This window comes from Trachypithecus francoisi, unplaced genomic scaffold (genome assembly GCF_009764315.1).
Source record: "Trachypithecus francoisi isolate TF-2019V2 unplaced genomic scaffold, Tfra_2.0 Lachesis_group17, whole genome shotgun sequence".
Taxonomy (NCBI): Eukaryota; Metazoa; Chordata; class Mammalia; order Primates; family Cercopithecidae; genus Trachypithecus; species Trachypithecus francoisi.
In genome coordinates, this window is record NW_022681462.1 from 64,177,718 (window position 1) to 64,197,779 (window position 20,062).

The 20,062-nt window shown below is 38.3% G+C and overlaps 1 protein-coding gene across 4 annotated transcripts in view; it reads right to left on the reverse strand.

Annotated features, from left to right (window-relative positions):
* Positions 1 to 20,062, reverse strand: part of PLEKHH2 (pleckstrin homology, MyTH4 and FERM domain containing H2) — a 131,649-nt gene that overhangs the window by 110,646 nt on the left and 941 nt on the right. For 2 of the 4 annotated variants that reach the window (XR_004428348.1, XM_033175858.1), the window contains exon 2: positions 13,378 to 13,507. Coding sequence is in view for 2 of the 4 variants with exons in the window: in XM_033175858.1 (XP_033031749.1) it covers positions 13,378 to 13,500 (123 nt within the window). In the remaining 2 variants the exon portion in view is untranslated. Of the gene's footprint in view, positions 1 to 13,377; positions 13,508 to 17,981; positions 18,014 to 20,062 lie in introns of those variants that run through there. The other 2 variants (XM_033175859.1, XM_033175860.1) reach the window with 2 other exon arrangements.

A 20,062-nucleotide genomic window follows, 5' to 3' on the forward strand; every position in this document is an offset into this window, starting at 1 on the left:
AAAAATTCTCTGGGCGTGGTGGAGGGCGCCTGTAGTCCCAGCTACTCGTGAGGCTGAGGCAGGAGAATGGCCCCGGGAGGTGGAGCTTTCAGTGAGCGGAGATGGCGCCGCTGCACTCCAGCCTGGGCGACAGAGCGAGACTCCGTCTCAAAAAAAAAAAAAAAAAAAAAAAAGTACAGAGCTTTTCCTAACTTTCCATTCCACAAACTGTATAAACATATACCAAAAATAAATGTATTACGCAGATTTGTTTTGAGGTTAAAAAAAAAAAAAAAGTCCATTTAAATCATTAAGATAGGCTGGGCACAGTGACTCATGCCCACAATCCCAGCACTTTGGGAGGCTGAGGCGGGCAGATCACTTGAGGTCAGGAGTTTGAGACCAGCCTGGCCAACATGGCAAAATTCCATCTCTACCAAAAATACAAAAATTAGCCGACATGGTGGCACACCCTATAGTCCCAGCTACTCAGGAGGCTGAGGCATGAGAATCACTTGAACCCAGGAGGCAGAGGTTGCAGTGAGCCAGTATCACGCCACTGCACTCCAGCCTGGGCAATACAGCGAGACTCTATACCCCCTCCCCCAAAAAAACAAAAAAAAATCACTAAGATACATTCCAGATTAAATAGATGATAAAGTATTAATGGCACAATGATAAGTTAACCTTCAAAGAAAGGTTTTTCTGAACAAAGAATGTGTATTTTTTTCTTTTCATGAAAATGCATCTAATATTACAAATTAAAAGTCTGCTCCTGTTGCAAAGCTCAAGGAGTTGTTGAGGGCTGAATTACTCTCCAAGATGAAAAATCTCATTCAGTTGTAATAATCATCCTACTCCAAGTGTTATTTCCAACCCGTCCCCACACCACCTTAGGCTTTCAAAGTAGGTCGTTTTGTGGTAATGTTGGAAAAACCACTAGTTCTCTGTAGGACAAGGTGAGGCATCTGAAGTCTTTCTGGTTACCTGCCATTTTATGGTTTCTAATGGATTCACGTAGCATTTAGCATCTTCCATTGTCCATCAAAGATACATAATTACCTAAATTTCAAGAGTTTCCTGAAAGTTTAAATTGAAGGTGCTGGTTTGTGTTCTAGAAAATGCCTAGTTTCTAAAGTGTTGTCTAAAGAAGAATCAATCCCAGCTGTTGTAAGGATTTCAGCAGTTCCTGGTTTTGACACCTTGCTCTCCACTGCTCTTGATTTCCTAACCTTTCCTTCACCAAATCCCCCACCACTACACTATCCTATACAGATTTGTTTTTAATCATCCCCAACATTTCCTTGCCGCATTCCAGTTTGAAGTTCTATTATAATGTTATAAAGTATTTGTGCGAGCCTTTTTTTTTCCCCCCGGGGCATCATATCATAGCACTGCAGCCCAGAACTTCTGGGTTCAGGCGATCCTCTTGCCTCAGCCTCCCGAGTAGATGGGGCTACAGGTGTGCACACCACACCTGGGTAATTTTGATCTCTCTATTTTAATTTTTTTGAGACAGAGCCTCACTCTGTTGCCCAGGCTGGAGTGCAGTGGCACGATCTTGGCTAGCTCACTGCAACCTCCATCTCCCAGGTTCAAGCAATTCCCCCACCTCAGCCTCCTGAGTAGCTGGGACTACTGGCATGTGCCACTACATCTGACTAATTTTTGTATTTTTAGTAGAGAAGGGGTTTTGCCATGTTGTCCAGGCTAGTCTCGAACTCCTGACCGCAAGTGATCTGCCCACCTCAGCCCCCCAAAGTGCTGGGATTACAGGCGTGAGCTACCACGCCTAGACTATTTTTTAATTTTTTGGTAGAGATGGGAGTGGGGGGGTCTTACTATGTTGCCCAGGCTGGTCTTGAATTCTTGGCCTCAAGCAATCCTCCCACCTCGGCCTTCCAAAGCACTGGGATTATAGACATGAGCCACTGTGCCAGTCAATGCTGGCAATTAAAAAAAAAAAAGTTAAAGAGACAAGAGTTTTAAGTAGTTACACTTAACAGAAATTCAGTGTATAACAGTCATCATCTGGCCGGGCACGGTGGCTCACGCCTGTAATCACAGCATGTTGGGAGGCCAAGGCAGGTGGATCACGAGATAAGGACATCAAGACTATCCTGGCTAAGACGGTGAAACCCTGTCTCTACTAAAAATACAAAAAATTAGCCAGGCATGGTGGTGGGCACCTGTAGTCCCAGCTACTCAGGAGGCCGAGGCAGGAGAACGGTGTGAACCCGAGAGGCGGAGCTTGCAGTGAACCCAGATCACGCCACTGCACTCCAGCCTGGGCAACACAGTGAAACTCAGTCTCAAAAAAAAAAAAGTCATCATCTCTGTTAATTCCTAGACTGGTATAAATTTTGTTGCTATTCTAATTGCTGTTTTTATCTCTATTATGCTTTTCTAAAGTCAGTTGCTGTTGGCATGAAGAAATGTGGTTTGTTTTTGTTTTTTGTTTTGAGCATGCCAATCTTATATCCAGGAGGCAAAAGCCGCAGTGAGATGAGATTGTGCGCCACTGCACTCCAGCCTGGACAAAAGCAAGACTCTGCCTCAAAAAAAAAGAAAAGAAAAGTAAAAAGAAAAATAAATTCAATCTAGAGCTTCCAAAAATACCAGGAGGGAAGAAGGATGGAAACAGGGAGAGATAAAGAAAACTTGATCAACATGACATACAGAAAATAGAATGCATTTATTTTGATTTCAGATATATTTAAAGATATTATTTCTGTAGTTGGATAAAGAAATCTGGCTACACACTATATAAAAGAGCATAATTTTGCCAGGCATGGTAGCTCATGCCTATGATCTCAGCACTTTGCAAGGCCAAAGCAGGCAGACAGCTTGAGCTTACAAGTTCGAGACAAGTCTGACCAACATGGCAAATTCCCATCTCTACCAAAAACAAAAACAAAAAACAAAAAACCAATACAAAGATTAACTGGGCATGGTGGTATGCACTTATAGTCCCAGCTACTCAAGAGGCTGAGGTAGGATAGCTTGAGCTTGGAGAGGCAGAGGCTGCAGTGAGCTGAGATCTCACCACTGCACTCCAGCCTGGGTGGTAGAGCTAGTCCTTATCTCAAAAAACCAAAAAGCATATTTAAAACATTTCACTATGAGGTTGAAATTAAAGAGATAGAAAAATAGACCCAAATATTAATTTAAAACAATATTAAAACCAGACAAAACTAGCAATAAAGAGAATCAATAATTATAAATGAAGCAATTCATCAAGAAGATATAACAATCCTGATCCCAAGCACATCTAACATCAAAATATATGCAGCAAATAGGTTTGATTCTTTGCGACGCATTCTGAAAACTCACAATAAATTGTTATTTTGTTTAGATAATGATTTCCATGGAAACATCCTATTAACATGTCCCCTGAGAAAACTAAACAAGCCCATTTACTTCGCAACTGGATTTACTTTGTGCTTGTTTTTATGTTTCTCAAACCCTTACTGAATAACATAAAGAAGGCCGGCCAGGCGCGATGGCTCATGCCTGAAATCCCAGCACTTTGGGAGGCCAAGGCAGGCAGATCACAAGATTAAGAGATCGTGACCATCCTGGCCAACATGGTGAAACTCCATCTCTACTAAAAATACAAAAAAATTAGCTAGATGTGGTGGTGCACACCTGTAGTCCCAGATACTCAGGAGGCTCAATTGGCTCCCCTCTCTGCCTCTGCCCTATAGAATCTCCTGTTTCCTGTATCCCATGCCTTCCTCGTTCTTGGTTTACTTCCTCCTTTTAATAAAGCACTCCTTTTGGAGAGTCGTCAGAGAAGTTACATGGGACCTTGAATGTCTTCAAAATATCTTCATTCTACCTTCAAATAAAATTCATTATTGGCCTCGGTACAGAATTCTGGGTTTGATATAATTTTCCTTCAGAATTTTGAAGACATTGTTTCATCATCTTCTAATCTCTAGTGGTGCATTTGAAAGGTCTGAAGCCATTTCAATTCCTGATGCTTTGTATGTGACCTATTTTTTCTCTCTGAAAGCTTTGCAGAATCTTTTTTTTGATTTCTATATTCTTTTTTTTTTTTTTTTTTTTTTTTTTTTTTTTTTTTTTGAGACGGAGTCTCGCTCTGTCTCCGGGGCTGGAGTGCAGTGGCCAGATCTCAGCTCACTGCAAGCTCCGCCTCCCGGGTTTATGCCATTCTTCTGCCTCAGCCTCCCGAGTAGCTGGGACTACAGGCGCCCGCCACCTCGCCTGGCTAGTTTTTTTGTATTTTTTAGTAGAGACGGGGTTTCACCGTGTTAGCCAGGATGGTCTCGATCTCCTGACCTCGTGATAAGCCACCGCGCCCGGCCTGATCTCTATATTCTAAACGTTCATTATGATGTACCTTGAGGTGGAAATTATGTTAATCTGTTATCGTAGGTGCTTGATAGACACTTTCAACTTGGAATCTTGTATGCTTCAATTCTAGGAAACTTTCTTGTATTGTTTCATTTATTTTCTCCCCTCCAGTCTTCCTATTACTTGAATCTTGGACATATTGAACTGGACCTCTAAATTTCTCATCTTTTCTCTCCTGTTTTCCATCTCTTTAGTGTTTTGCTTTACTTCCCAGGAACTTTCCCTAAGTTTATATTTCAACCCTGCTCTTAAGTTTGCCATTTTTTTCTACGATGTTTTTGGTTTTCTAAGAGCCCTGATTTATTCTCTGAATACTCCCTGTTTCATGGATGCACTATCCTTTCCTTTCTCTCTGAGAATATTCAATAATAGAGTTTTGCTCATTTTGTTTTGCTTACTTTTCCCCATATAGGCAATGCTGTTTTTTTCTGATTATGCCCTATCTTTCATGGTAGAGGCTTTCTTCAGATGTCTGGTCATCCATGATGTGCTACTTAGGTTTAAGGGTGAAGGACTAAAAAGCTGACTAAAAACTTCAGCACATACGTGGGGTTTATTGACCAGGAACCCTAACCATGGGTGTTCTGGTTGGGCTCCCTGTTGGGGAACTACTGATGTCAGCATCACTGTTTCTTTCCTCCTGGACTCATGGAGTCCCTAGAGACTTCTATCTCCTCCTGTAGAATAAAGGGTGGCTGCTAGCATTTTAGGAGCCAAGTGGGATAAAGGAGGTTGGGGGTGAAGGGCCAGCTTACCATTAAATATGCATATAGTCAATTAATCCCCCTATTTTTAGTGTAGCAGAGTTCTGGGTAGCATAGCCTAGAATACGGCTTGGAGAATAAGGCTTGAGCTTCTCCTCCTAAGGGCCAAATGCCCTGCAGAGCCCTGTAAAAACCTAGAGGTGGAGTGATATGTCGGACTGAAAACAGTAGGTATTAATGGAAAATCTGTGGCCCTTAGAGTCAACTAATTCCTTGAAACCTTCTCTCTTATCCCCATCTGCCAAATGTCTAGCAGCTAAGCATTTACTTCCTAAAAAATGGAAAAGTTCTTCTCTTACAAAATTGAAAAAATGAACTGGAGTGCACTAGTCCAACAGCTATGGCATCTATGAGCTCACCGCCCAGCAGGTACTCTCCCACCCACTCACACTAAAGAAAAGATTGACTGCTAACCAGCAAATGACCAGTTATACATAACTGCCACTTTGCAGGTGTCCTATTCTTAAATATAAATAGAACACTAAAAATCATCAGGCATTTGAGAAAAGTTTGCAACCTGAAAAGTAATTACAAACATAAAAACAGGAAAATAATCCTAGGAGAAAGAAAGATAATTCAGGGAATAGAAGATAACTTTTTAAACATTCAGATTAGTGTTTAGGAACCAGGAACTTTCAAATACACTATTTCACAGCTATGCTATGAGACAGGAATTGTTATTCCCATTACAGAGATTAGGAAATTGATGTTCAGAATGAACATGCCTTGTACATGCTGGGATTTCAGTCTTCACGTTCTGATTCCCTAATGCCCTTTTAGTTGAACCACAGGTGCTATAGAATTTATAAGCCAGATGCACACAGTGTATAGTGATACAGAACGATATGAAAATCAGAGTCCCAAATAAACACACACACACACACACACACACACACACACACAAATCTTAGCTGAAAAGCATTTGTCTCGATTTCTGTCCTTTGTCTGCTATTCGTTCAGCCTAGAAATCTTCTATCTGTAACTTAAAGGCATAACATTCATAATAGGAACCATGCTAAGTTACATGTTATCAAGGAACTTATCACAGAAAGAAACAAAGGGATAGAGATATAACCAAGAGAGGCTAAATTTGAGATTTGAGGGCCAGGTGTGTGGTTCACACCTGTAATCCCAGCACTTTGGGAGGCCGAGGTGGGTGGATCACAAGGTCAGGAGTTCAAGACCAGCTTGGCCAAGATAGTGAAACCCTGTCTCTACATAAATACAAAAATTAGCCAGGCACAGTGGTGGGCGCTGGTAATCCCAGCTACTTGAGAGGCTCAGGCAGGAGAACCACTTGAACCCGGGATGCAGAGGTTGCAGTGAGCCAAGATAGCGTCACTGCACTCTAGCCTGGGCAACAGAGCAAGACTCCATCTCAAAAAAAAAAAAAAGAAAAGAAAAAAGAAAAGAAAAGAAAAGAAAAAAGAAATCTGAGATTCTAACAGAATTCTGCCACTGACTAGAAAAAACTAAGTGCTCTCTCTCCAGATGTTGGATGATTTACTTATACAACGGTGGTTGAGGAAAGCATAATGAATACACATAACAGAAACTCAATGTTTACTGAACAAAATGAACGAATGAATGAACAAATGAATGAAAAGATTTTAACTCCAAAAAATTATGATGTGTGGATAAACTTTGATAAAGGGTAATCACTACATTTTCACAATCTATATTACAGATTATAAATTCTGAACACTTCACATTGCATTAATGTAAATATACATTAGGTATATCCAATAAAATTAGATTATTTTAAAACCAGTTTAAATATAAGAGTAGTATGAAAGGTAATGCTGACCAGGTGCAGTAGCTCACGCCTGTAATCCCAGCACTTTGGGAGCCCGAGGTGGGCAGATCACGAGGTCAGGAGTTTGAGACCAGCCTGGCCAACATAATAAAACCCCCAATTAGCCAGGCATGGTGGTGCATGCCTGTAGTCCCAGCTACTTGGGAGGCTGAGGGAGGAGAATCGCTTGAACCCGGGAGGCAGAGGTTGCAGTGAATCAAGATCGCACCACTGCACTCCAGCTTGGGCGACAGAGTGAGACTTTGTCTCGAAAAAAAAAGAAAGAAAAAGAAAAGAAGAAAGGTAATGCTTTGCTTTTGAGTGATTATTTGTTTCTATTAATATAATCATTCAAGCTGGACAATAACTTTGCAATATACTCAAAAAAGCAATGCAGATAATATTCATGTAAGTTTATACTTTCACAATATAGAATATAATGTAAACCTTGGGCCAATTCCATAGCCAATCTATCTTAAGTCAGTAAAAGAAACCTGAAATGGCCGGGCACAGTGGCTCACACCTGTAATCCCAGCACTTTGGGAGGCCAAGGTGGGCAGATCAGTTAAGGTCAGGAGTTTGAGACCAGCCTGGCCAACATGGTGAAACCCATTCTCTACTAAAAATACAAAAATTAGCTGGGCATGGTGGTGCATGCCTGTAGTCCCAGCTACTTGGGAGGCTGAGGCAGGAGGATCACTTGAACCCAGGGGGCAGAAGGTACCACTGCACTCCAGCCTGGGCGACAAAGCAAAACTCCGTCTCAAAAAAAAAAAAAAAGAAAGAAAGAAAGAAAGAAAAGAAAAAGAAAAACAAACCTGAAATGATCTATTGTCCCATATCAGGCTTTGGACAAAAATAAGTATTTTATGAACAGGCCAATTATGTAATAACAAAATGAAGCAGCAAATTCTAAGCCTAGTGCTTAATTTACTACTACAGAAGTACCCTCTGTAGCCAAAGTGAACTTAGCAACAAGTGGCAGAGGGAAATTTGCCATTGAGCCTGTATACTTATAGAGCCTCTCATTGTTAAAGGGATTGTACACAAATAAATTTGTTTAATGGATTGGTTAATTTAGGTGGAATCCTGTAGGATCTTTACATCCACTGATGTGGACAGCAGTTCCCTGCCACGTGTCTCTCTTCCTGTCTTTTCCCCCACAGACTCCGTGAAACATTCTACCACCAAACATTATTTTATGTTTTTATAATAAATATCTTCAACCAGTAACCAAAGATGTGACATTTAAATTAGCCTGTACAGTCTCATTGTTAGTATATGTAGAATTTCCATTAGACACTGTGAAACATTAGGCAAGCCAGTAGAGTAACTGAGGGAATGTATAATTTAAATAGGTTAATCATGATATTGTACTGGATTGTTGGGTAAAAGTATATGCTATGCTGTCCAAGGACTCCTTATTCTTATGACACAATCCAAGGCTGCTTCAAGGGGATCATATTCACAAAAGAAATGCCAAGTGGCAGGAAATTCCAAATGGCAATGCCACATCAGGTAGAGGTAGCATGAGGTTATGCGAGTCATGCTGATGTCCAAAGGGAAAATTCTTCATATTTTTCTCCCTTTCCTTTTCACTGAAAATCTAACTCATAGGAAATAACATTTCACTTCAACTTACAAAGAAACTTTCCCTTTTCCCTCCCTGACTCAGAAAACTAACTAGTAATATTGTAAAGTAGGAAAACTACTTAAATCTCAGCTTCCCTGAAGAGTTTATATTTGGCATACTAGTGATATTTCCAACACCATTCCTTAAATTCCTCTAAAGACCTCTCCCACTTACAGCAGCATTTGTCCAAGACTTCAATAAGGCCTTTTTCTTCACAAGCTTCAATGTTCTAAGTTACTTGGAAACTGTGATGAAAAAAATAGGTGCAAAACAACTTTTCTAAAAGATCCCATGTATTCTCCAACTTCATCTCCAAAAATATAGGGCATATACAATTGAAATTCATCTCTAATCATAAAAACACCTAGATCATCTCACATATTTTTCCTTAAAAAATTCAGAAATATATCTGCTATCAATATGTAATTACATTTAAGGCCAGGCACGGTGGCTCACGCCTGTAATACCAGCACTTTGGGAGGCCGAGATGGGTAGATCACTTGAGGTCAAGAGTTCAGGACCAGCCTGGCCAACATGGTGAAACCCCGTCTCTAACAAAAATACAAAATTAGCCTGATGTGGTGGCCCGTGCCTGTAATGCCAGCTACTTGGGAGGCTGAGGTGGGAGAATTACTTGAATCCAGGAGGTGGAGGTTGCAGTGAGCCGAGATTGCGCCACTGCACTCTAGCCTGTGCAACAGAGTGAGACCCTGTCTTTCTCTCTCTCTCTCTCTCTCTCTCACACACACACACACACACACACAAATGTAATTACATTTAGGTCACCTCCCCATTCACTTAACCAGTGTGTCCATTCAGAAAGACACAGGAAAAAAAGCTAGGCATGGTGGCTCACGCCTATAATCCCAGCACTTTGGGAGGCCGAGGTGGGCGGATCACGAGGTCAGGAGTTCAAGACCATCCTGGCCAATATGGTGAAACCCTGTCTCTACTAAAAATACAAAAATTAGCTAGGCCTGGTGGTATGTGCCTGTAGTCCCAGCTACTCATTAGGCTGAGGCAGAAGAATCGCTTGAACCTGGGAGGTGGAGGTTGCAGTGAGCTGAGATTGCGCCACTGCACTCCAGCCTGAGCAACAAAGCAAGACTCCATTTCAAAAAAAAAAAAAAAAAAAACAGAAAGACACAGGAAAATAATAATGAGTTACTTCTATGTGCCAGACACTCTACTAGCTACATCACAAGTCTGAAAGATCTACAGTCTAACGGCAGATCTGCTTTTTGTTAGTGTGTGATATTGGGCATGCTACTCAATTACTCTCAGCCTTAATGTTAATTCTCCAGATTGAGGATAATAACAATCACCTCATAGGGTTACTGTGGGGTTTAAACTGGTTGATGGTTGCAGTAAAGACTTAGGAACCCTATTTGGCCCCAAGGGTCAGCTTCCTATACCCATAACCAATAAAGTGGAACTAAGAACTAGAACTGTTGCAGGAAAGAGAAGTTGGCCACAATTCCTGGCAAAGAGCTAAAGAACCAAATTAGTATTCTCTCAAGAATCTTCAGCCTTGGGCCTGCATCCATTTAGGGGGAAAGTATACAGCACTATTAGGGAGAAGCCCTGGGGCTGACTGGTGCTAACACAAAACCAAAGAGGTGGATAGGACCAGACCAGTCTCTGGAATGCAACATTTGACTCGAGTTGGCACTCAGAAGTAATGCCATGGGGTTTGCTTTGAAAAATAAGTAATGTTGGCCGGGCGCGGTGGCTCAAGCCTGTAATCCCAGCACTTTGGGAGGCCGGGACGGGCGGATCACGAGGTCAGGAGATCGAGACCATCCTGGCTAACACAGTGAAACCCCGTCTCTACTAAAAAATACAAAAAAAAAAACTAGCCGGGCGAGGTGGCGGGCGCCTGTAGTCCCAGCTACTCGGGAGGCTGAGGCAGGAGAATGGCGTAAACCCGGGAGGCGGAGCTTGCAGTGAGCTGAGATCCCGCCACTGCACTCCAGCCTGGGCGACAGAGCGAGACTCCGTCTCAAAAAAAAAAAAAAGAAAAGAAAAATAAGTAATGTTATGTAAATTGTTAATATTACATACATACATACAAACATACACACACAGGTACCTGCCCACAAGCAGAAGTGGATTTTTATGTCGCATGGCTGAATAGAGGACAGAATGGATGAGTGAATAGATATAGCAGAGAAGGCAAGGAAGGTGAAAATTAGAAAGGCCGTAGAGGGTGATGGCTAAGCCTTCAGACTTAAAAAGGCAGAATGCCTGGGTTTTAATCTTGGCTCCATTATTCACTTTTTGGTGTGAACTCAGTCAAGTTAAATAACTTTTCTATGCCTAAGTTTCCTCTTCTGTAAATGTGGATAATATTAGTAGCTACCTCGTAGGATAGTTAAAAGGATTTAAAAGTTTATATATTTAAAGCACTTAGAAGATTTCTTGGCATAGTAAGCATCAGTTTCCTAATCTATAAAATGAGCACAACAAAATGTATTACTTCACAAGTTGTTATAAGAATTAAATAAATCATACCTATACAGTGCTTATCCTATACATAATAAATCAATAAATATTAGATATTTTCATTAAAACATGGATGGAGACAAAAATAAATTTTTAAACCTGATAAAAATATTCATAATAGAATATAACAGAAAATATTGTGAAAATCCTTATTCATATTTTTGTGTTGAATATATTTACTGGGAAGCCATGAGTAACTTGGCACATTTATCTACTTTCCAATGTGTAAAACACATCAGAATAATTCCATTTCTTAGATCTGCCAAAGAATTTATGTCACAGATACAAACTACAGACCAAAAAAAGAAAAAAGAAAATTAAAGAAAAAGAAACCACAACTAGAACGGCAATTCTGAAATAATATTCCTATCAATGCTCATTCACTGACAAAGAAAACATTTAATCTAATAGCATAAAAATTAATAATAAAAAAGCCATTTTACTTATAGAGAAATTATTGGAGATAACAACACTTGTATTATTTTTTAAATGGGCACTCATTGAGAAACTTGCTGCAACATGCTTTCTAAAGAACAGAACAAATGTTGCCAAAAAATTTAGAATTTAAAGGTTAACTAATTGGAACCCAAATAAGGTGATACCTTCTACTTAGTCCATAAGGAAGCCAAACAAGTACAGAAGTCAAGAAAACCAGGAACATTTTGAGAGAGATCCTGTGGTCAACAGTGTCAACTGCTGAGAGGCTTAGGCAACAACTGGGAAGTGTCTATGAGGTTTAGTAACAAGGACACAATTGGTGAATCTTGACAAAAATCACTGTATGGGGCAGTTGGGGTTGTTGGAAAATACCAGATAAATCATAGTACAACATGGAAAATGATTTTCATTGAGAGAAGAGCAAAAGATAAAAGATGAGTCACTAAGTTATGTTAGAAAAAACTTCTCCAACTTGTCGATACTCAAACTGGGATTTTATAAACTATACTTTTGCTGTAATATCAATAAATAAAGCACACTGAAGTTTGGGATTGATTCATTGATTGACTACTGAGTCATCCTTGACCTAAAGTGAGTAAGGATAACTTTAGTCTTTCACCTAAAAGATGTTAAAGCCCAAAAGTTTGAGATGATATATATGCAAGCTTAGACTGAATGATGTTTCACTGAATTTTATTAGAATAATTCTGCACTAAGAGATTCTTGGCTAGCAATGAAAAGAATATTTAATACCTTTTTTGGAGAGATGAGACATGTAGCAGTCTCTATCCCAAAAGGATTATGCAGACTATTGTTTCAGAAACCACCTGTAAGTTCTTCTGATCAATTCTGAATAACCACTAATATCATTCATCCATTCATACAGACAGTGCTGTCCACTAGAAATATAATATGAGCCACAGGTGTATTTTTTAATTTTCTAATACATTTAAAAAGTAAAAAGAGGTAGGTAAAACTAATTTTAATATTGCCTATTTTACCCAATATCCAAAATAACATTTCAACATATAATCAATATAAAAATTATTCCTGAGATATTTTACATTCTTTCTTTCATGCTAAAACTTTGAAATCCAGTATTTATTTTACTTTTGCAACACATCTCAATTTGAACTAGGCTTATTTGAAGTGTTGAACATCCATCCACGTGTGGCTAGGGGCTACTGTATTGGACAGCACAGGTCTAGAATTCAAGTTCCCTGGAAATAGGAACATGGATTGTCTTTTTCACATATATAACTGTAGTATTAAGAATGGTGTCTAACACATAATTAGCCCTCAAAGAATATTTGTTGAATGAATAAATGAACAAATCTATTGGTTTTGTACACATACTTGTAAAAAATTCCTGTAATATAAATGAAATTCTAATTACATGATTAGAAAAGCATACAATCATGTTAAACTCAATTCTAGCCCAGGCGAGAATTTAGTAATATACACTTAGTCAACACAGATTCCTAAGTAGATACATTTTTCAAATATGGTATAAACACATTTTACTACCAATAGATAATTTTTTCTATAATCCTCTCAATGTGATTTTTATAAACATTTAGTAGATCAAAGCTGTCATACTCCTGTAATAAAATCAAATAAATTATAGCTTTCTCTCTGGAATGAATGAAGTCTACATTCATCAAACACACACAGTCCTCACATATGCCACTAGCATTTGCAAATAAATATTTTTTGTCTTAAAGTCCAATCTACCCTAACACTGGCAAAGAATATGCCAAATATAGCTTCAAACACTTGACAAAAATTAAATCCAACCATCAAAGTACTGAGATTGTTTAATATATATGAAACAGGCCCTCAATAGCTGACATTTAATAACAAAGCTTAGGGAGAAAGCTTACCTTCTCTGCTAAGAGCTCTCGTATCTTGCTCGCTTGAACTCTAAATTTCATGAGCTGGGACTCCAGAGCTACGCATCGTTCTTTCCAATCTACTGGTCCTTCTGACTCAGAAAGCTCTGCCATATTTATTCTAAAAAAAAAAAACCAAAATAACAAAAAAACAAAACATTCAAATGGTACAACACAATTAACATTCAGGATAATTTGTTAAATTATCCGATGTACACATTCTAATCACTCTCTAGTGAGATCCATGTACAAGTTTTAAATTCTAAGGCGAATTCCAGAACTGGTAAGGGCTTACAGAAAGAACTTAATGGGAAATAGGAGACTAAGGCTGGAGCCCAACTATGCTACTTAACCTTTCTAGGTCTCAGTTTAGCCAGTTCAGAAAAAGGGGCATGTTGACAACAAACCATTATTCCTTGTGGATATGTAGTGAGGAACAAATGAAGTACTGCTACTTCTAGTAGAACAACAGACAGTATGACATCACCACATAAACACAGGGTGTTATTATTTTAGCTGTGCCTAACAGATAAGATTGTTTGAATCTATCAGCTCATAACGTTACCATATTCTGAAATTTAAGGAAGTATTACAGTTTGATTCAATTGCTACAATTTACAGTTTGGATTTTTACTATCATGATTCTTTATCACCACTCTCAATTTGGCCAGGTCCAGGTTAACTCTTTCAAGCCAGAGGTACTTTGGCGTATTTAAGGGTAAATTGTTGTGATCCTGACAAGTTTGCATAATTTTTATTTGATGTAAGAGAAGGCATATGAACATGCAGTTTGGAGTTAGCCATATGAAGTAAATCTGGAATTCGTGTTTTCCATATTAACTTTCCTTTTGGAGGAGATTAATTGCAGGGAGAAGCACTGTAAGGGAGAGGACAAGATGCAAGGGAATTGGTTCTGAAATTCTGAAGTGTTACTTGATTTTGGAAGCATGATGGTTTCTGGCTCTGAGATTCATAAAACTAATTTTAAATGTTTGGTAATATTTTATCAGGCTATTTTTAATAAGCAGCCTAATAACGTATTTCTGAATTCCCCTTGCTATGAACTGCCCTGCTATGAAATTTACATTAGGAATGAAAGCCTCAGTTACAAAGAACCGTGACGGCAAAACTTTCAGAGCCCTGGAATGGAACTGCAGTTGAAGTATACTATTCTTTTGTTTTCTAAAAATATGACCACATTGATTTTCCCAGTATTTAGTGTAATATAGCACCCTCCCTAATCCTATACCAGTTTTTAAAAACTTTAGGCTGCTAAAAACCCACTAAAAGATTATTTTCCTAGCATAAAGACTGTTTTGTACTTAATTTTCACATTAATACTAACAATATCATTCAGTACGTGAGAAATAAATATAAGCAGAATTATTCTTAAAAGACTACAACATTTATTAAGAGCACCCCAACCTCTTAAAGCCTTCAGATGTTCCTAAATTCTAGCCTTAATTTAAAGGAAACACATTACTGTAGAGCTGGAAGTCATTCTCTTTTCATTTCTTTGTTTTCATAGAATCCTCACCCCATTGTTTTCTGAGGTTTTTCCTAAGGAGATTAACCTTAATAACCTTTTCCATTACCCATATTAGCATTTATGATTAATGATTCACACTGGCATTTACTAGCAATGATTTAGGAGTAGATAATGCAGTTTGTCAATCACAAACATGTTCACAGTTCTGGGGCTGCATCATTTTTCTCCTTATTAGCTTTACAGTAAACAGGGAAAGAAAATATGGATGCAATACTAGAAAATGAAAAGTAGTCCTGAAAGGGGCATCTTTAAGTCTTGAACTATCATATCATTTGGCAGAAATGTAGGGATACTCTTCAGCTTAAGCAATAAGAGGAGTCTATTTACCCATTTGTTAATAGGTTAATATTGGTTAATCTTTGCTCTACATGTAAAATAACTTGCTTATGTCCTACAGTAAAGTGTCCACAGTTTTAAAAATAACATGAAGAGTGCATATTTTTCAACAAATTGAAATCAATCTATGTAATGCACCATGTGAATAATATAAAGGACAAAAGGTTAATATTGGTCAATTTTTGCTCTACATGCAAAATAACTTGCTTATGTCCTATAGTAAAATGTCTACAGTTTTAAAAATAATATGAAGAGTGCATATTTTTCAACAAATTGAAATCAATGTAATGCACCATGTGACTAGAATAAAGAACAAAAACCAGATGATCATTTCAACAGACACAGAAAAAAAATTCAACAAAATCCAACACCCCTTCATGATAAAAATATTCAACAAAATACAAATAGACAGGAACTCCCTCATCCTGATAGAGGACATCTACTAAAGCCCACAGCTAACATCACACTTCCTGGTAAATGACTGACAGTTTTCTCCCTGAAATCAGGAACAAGACAAAGATGTCTTTTCTCACCACTTCTATTCAGCATTGTAATAGAGATAATAGCCAGGGCAAGACAATAAAATAAAAAACCATCTAGATTGGACAGGAAGAAATAAAACTATCTCTACTTACAAATGACGTGATCATGTACATGGAAAATTCTAAGGAATCCACAAAAAACTACTAAACTATAGAGTTTAGCAAGGTTTTAGGAAATCAGATCGACATATAAAAGTCAGTTGTTTTTCTATACACTAGGAAGGAAAAATCCAAACATGAAAATAAGAAAATATTCCATTTACAATAGCATCAAAACTAATAAAATATTTAGGAATGAATTTAACAAAACAAGTGCAAGATGCGTACACTGAAAACTACAAAACATCACTGAAAGAAATTAAAGAATATCTAAATAAATGGAAGAAATTGTATATTCATGGATTGGAAGACCTAATACTGTGAAGATGGCAATACTTGCAAATGACTATACACACACAATGCAATCTCTATCAAAGTTTCAACTGCATTTTTTGTAGAAATTGACAAGTTGATCAAAATTCACCCGGAAATTCAAGGGCTGAAGAATAGACAAAACAAAATCGAAAAGTTGGAGGACTCACATGTTACCATTTCTAAACTTACTACAAAGCTATACAGTAGCTTGATTACACAGTGTGGTACTTGCATAAAGATAGATATATAGATAAACAGAACAAAATTAAGTCCAGAATTAAAGCCTCACATTGATTTTTGGCAAGAGTGATAAGGTCATTCAATGGAGGAAGGAATAGTCTTTTCAACAAATGATGCTGGGACAACTGGATATGCATATGCAAAAGAATAAATGTGGACCCATATCTCATACCGTATATACACAGTAATACAAAATGGATCACAAACTTACAGGTATCAGCCAAAGCTCTAAACCAATCTTTTGGCTTCCCTGGACCACCTTAGAAGAATTGTCTTGGGCCACACATAAAATACACTAACACTAATGGTAAGTGATGAGCTAAAAAAAAAAAAAAAAAAAAAAAATTGCAAAACAAATCTCATAATGCTTTAAGAAAGTTTACAAATTTGTGTTGGGCCACATTCAAAGCCTGGGCTGTATGTGGCCTGCAGGCCACAGGTTGGACAAGCTTGCTCTGAACTCGTAGAAGAAAACAGGTATAAATCTTCATGACCTTGGATTAGGCAACAGATTCTTAGATATGACACCTAAAGCACAAGGAATCAAAGAAAAAAACAGATAAATTGGACTTCATCAATATTTTTAAATTTTTATGTTTCAAAGGACACTATCAAGAAAGTGCAAAGATAATCCACAGAATGGGAAAAATAGTTGCAAATCATATATCTCAGGGATCTGTGTCTAGAATATATAAAGGACTCAGGACTCAATGATTAAAAAAAGATAACTCAATTAAAAAATGGGCAAAGGCCTGGGCATGGTGGCTCATGCCTATAATCCCAGCACTTTGGGAGGTGGAGGCGGTTAGACTGCCTGAGCTCAGGAGTTTGAGATCAGCCTGGGCAATGTGGAAAAACCCTGTCTTTACAAAAATACAAAAAAAAAAAAAAAAAAATTAGTCAGGCATGGTGGTGCATGCCTATAGTGCCAGCTACTTGGGGGTTGAGGTGGGAAGATCACTTGAGCCCAGGAGGTCGAGGCTGCAGTGAACCATCTTCATACCACTGCACTCCAGCCTGGGCGACAGAGGGAGATCCCCATCTCCAAAAACAATAATAATAATAAATCAAAAATAAATAAATAGATAAAAATGGGCGAAGTATCTGAATAGACATTTCTCCAAAGAAGATAAACAAATGGCCAACAAGCACATTATTTGCTAGGAGGGAGAATGCAAATCAAAGTCACAACAACATTCCACTTCACATCAAATAGGATGTTCTAATGAAAAAGACATCTAACAAGGTTGGTGAGGATGTAGAGAAATGGGAACCCTCATACATTGTTGGTGGGAATGTAAAAATGGTACAGCTGCTTTGTAAACAGTTTTACAGTTCTTCAAAAGTTTAAACAGGCCAGCATAGTGGCTCACACCTGTAATCCCAACAGTTTGAGAGGTTGAGGTGGGAGAATTCATCTCTGAGCTCAGGAGTTCAAGACCAGACTGTGCAACATAGTAAGACCTCATCTCTATCAAAAAATTGAAAAATAAGCTGGGCTTGGGGGAGCTTACCTGTGGTCCCAGCTACTCAGGAGGCCTGGGTGGGAGGATCACTTGAGCAGTGAGCTATGATCATACACTGTACTCCAGCCTGGGTGACAGAATGAGACACCGTCTCAAAAAAAAAAAAAAAAAGTTCAAATATAAAGTTACCAAGTTATTGGAGTAACTTTACATTTGGCATACCAATAAAAAGTATTGGTAACTTTATACTTGGCATTGAGGTTGCTGGGTCATATGTCAAGGGATGGGGTCATATGCCAAGGGATGAAATACACGTCCACACCAAAACTTGTAAATAAATGTTCAGAGCAACATTATTCATAATAGCCAAAGAGTAGAAACAGCCTGTGCCCACCATCAGATGAACGAATAAAATGTGGTAGATCTGGCCAGGTGCAGTGGCTCACGCCTGTAATCCCAGCACTTTGGGAGGCCAAGGCAGGCAGATCATCTGAGGTCAGGAGTTCGAGACAAGCCTGGCCAACATGGCAAAACCCCATCTCTACTAAAAATACAAATATTAGCTGGGCATGGTGGTGCAGGCCTATAATTCCAGCTACTAGGGAGGCTGAGACAGGAGAATTGCTTGAACCTAGGAGGCAGAAGTTGCAGTGAGCCGAGATCCTGCCACCGCACTGCAGCCTGGGTGACAGAGTGAGACTCTGTCTCAAAAAAAAAATGTGGTATATCCATACAATGGAATATTATTCAGCCATAAAGAAGGAATATAGTACTAATACATGCTATAGTCATGGAAGAGCCTTGAAAACATGCTAAGTGAAAGATGCCAGACACAAAAGGCCACATATTTGTATGAGTCCATTTATATGAAATGTCCATAAGAGGCAAATCCAAAGGACAGAAAGTAGGTTAGTGGTTGCAAAGGGCTGTGAGGAGAAGCTAATGGAGACTGACTACAATGGATATGGGGTTTCTTTTTGGGGTGATAAAATATTCTAGAATTAGACATTGGTGATGGCTACACAACCTTGTGAATATACCAAAACCCAGTGAACTGTATACTTTAAAAGGAAAAATCTTATAGTTTGTGACTTATATTAAGATCTTAATTTTAAAAATCACGTATTTACAAATGACTAAAGAAAAAGTCGCCGTTTAAATGGATGTATACTAGGACTGCATTTACAAATTGAATGAACCATAACTTGTGGCTATCCCTGCCAAGAATTTCACCATTAACTCGAAAAATTGAGAGGTAACTGTCAACCTCAAATATGAAAAGTATCATACATATATCTTACCTAGAGCACTTTGCTATGATAATGACACAATAAATTAATTCAAAGTTAAACATACCTATTTCTTTAGTTATGCTAATTATATATTTTATAGTGAAGTAGCAACGCCTTAAGAATATTATTAAATTGGCATTTAACATCTACATTCCCTATTAATGGGTCATAATAAATCAAAACTGCAAATTGGTTGGATAATGGTCTGCACTGAGATCTAGACACCTGATTCCCTCATTTCATTCTGTAATTTCAGTTAGGTAACAAGTACAAAGCAACTGTTGTATTAGTGTACCATCTTGGGCAATTAAAAATTCTAATTTTAAACAATATCCACCATCCTTTTCATTACCACTAATATTATAGAACTATATAACATTGAGACTATATATATAACTATATAACATAGCCGACTGCTAAATAAATAAAATACCACATTTAGATTCTGAACCTGAAAGGAATCTATCATGTCTAGATTCTGAATTTGAAAGTAATCTATCTTCACTTCAGGGGACAGGAAAAAGTCTTGGTGTTCCAAATACCCCCAGTGACTTTTGGAAATATTTACTGACATAAGATAAACTGTTTACAGTTGTGGAGTGAATGCTCTTTTCTCTGAATCTCTGACTTCCTGTTTCTCTTCCAAATCCCAAAAAGGAAAGAAAAAGAAATGAAATAATTCTTCTACTTAGGCTTACCCTGACGAAGCGCAGCGTTAGCCTCTATGATATTCTTCAGTTTTTGCCTCTTAAGGGACACCTTAACTGGGCTACGTAATCGTGTGTGTGTGTGTGTGGTGTGTGTGTGTGTGTGTGTGTATGTGTAAGTGTAAAAGAT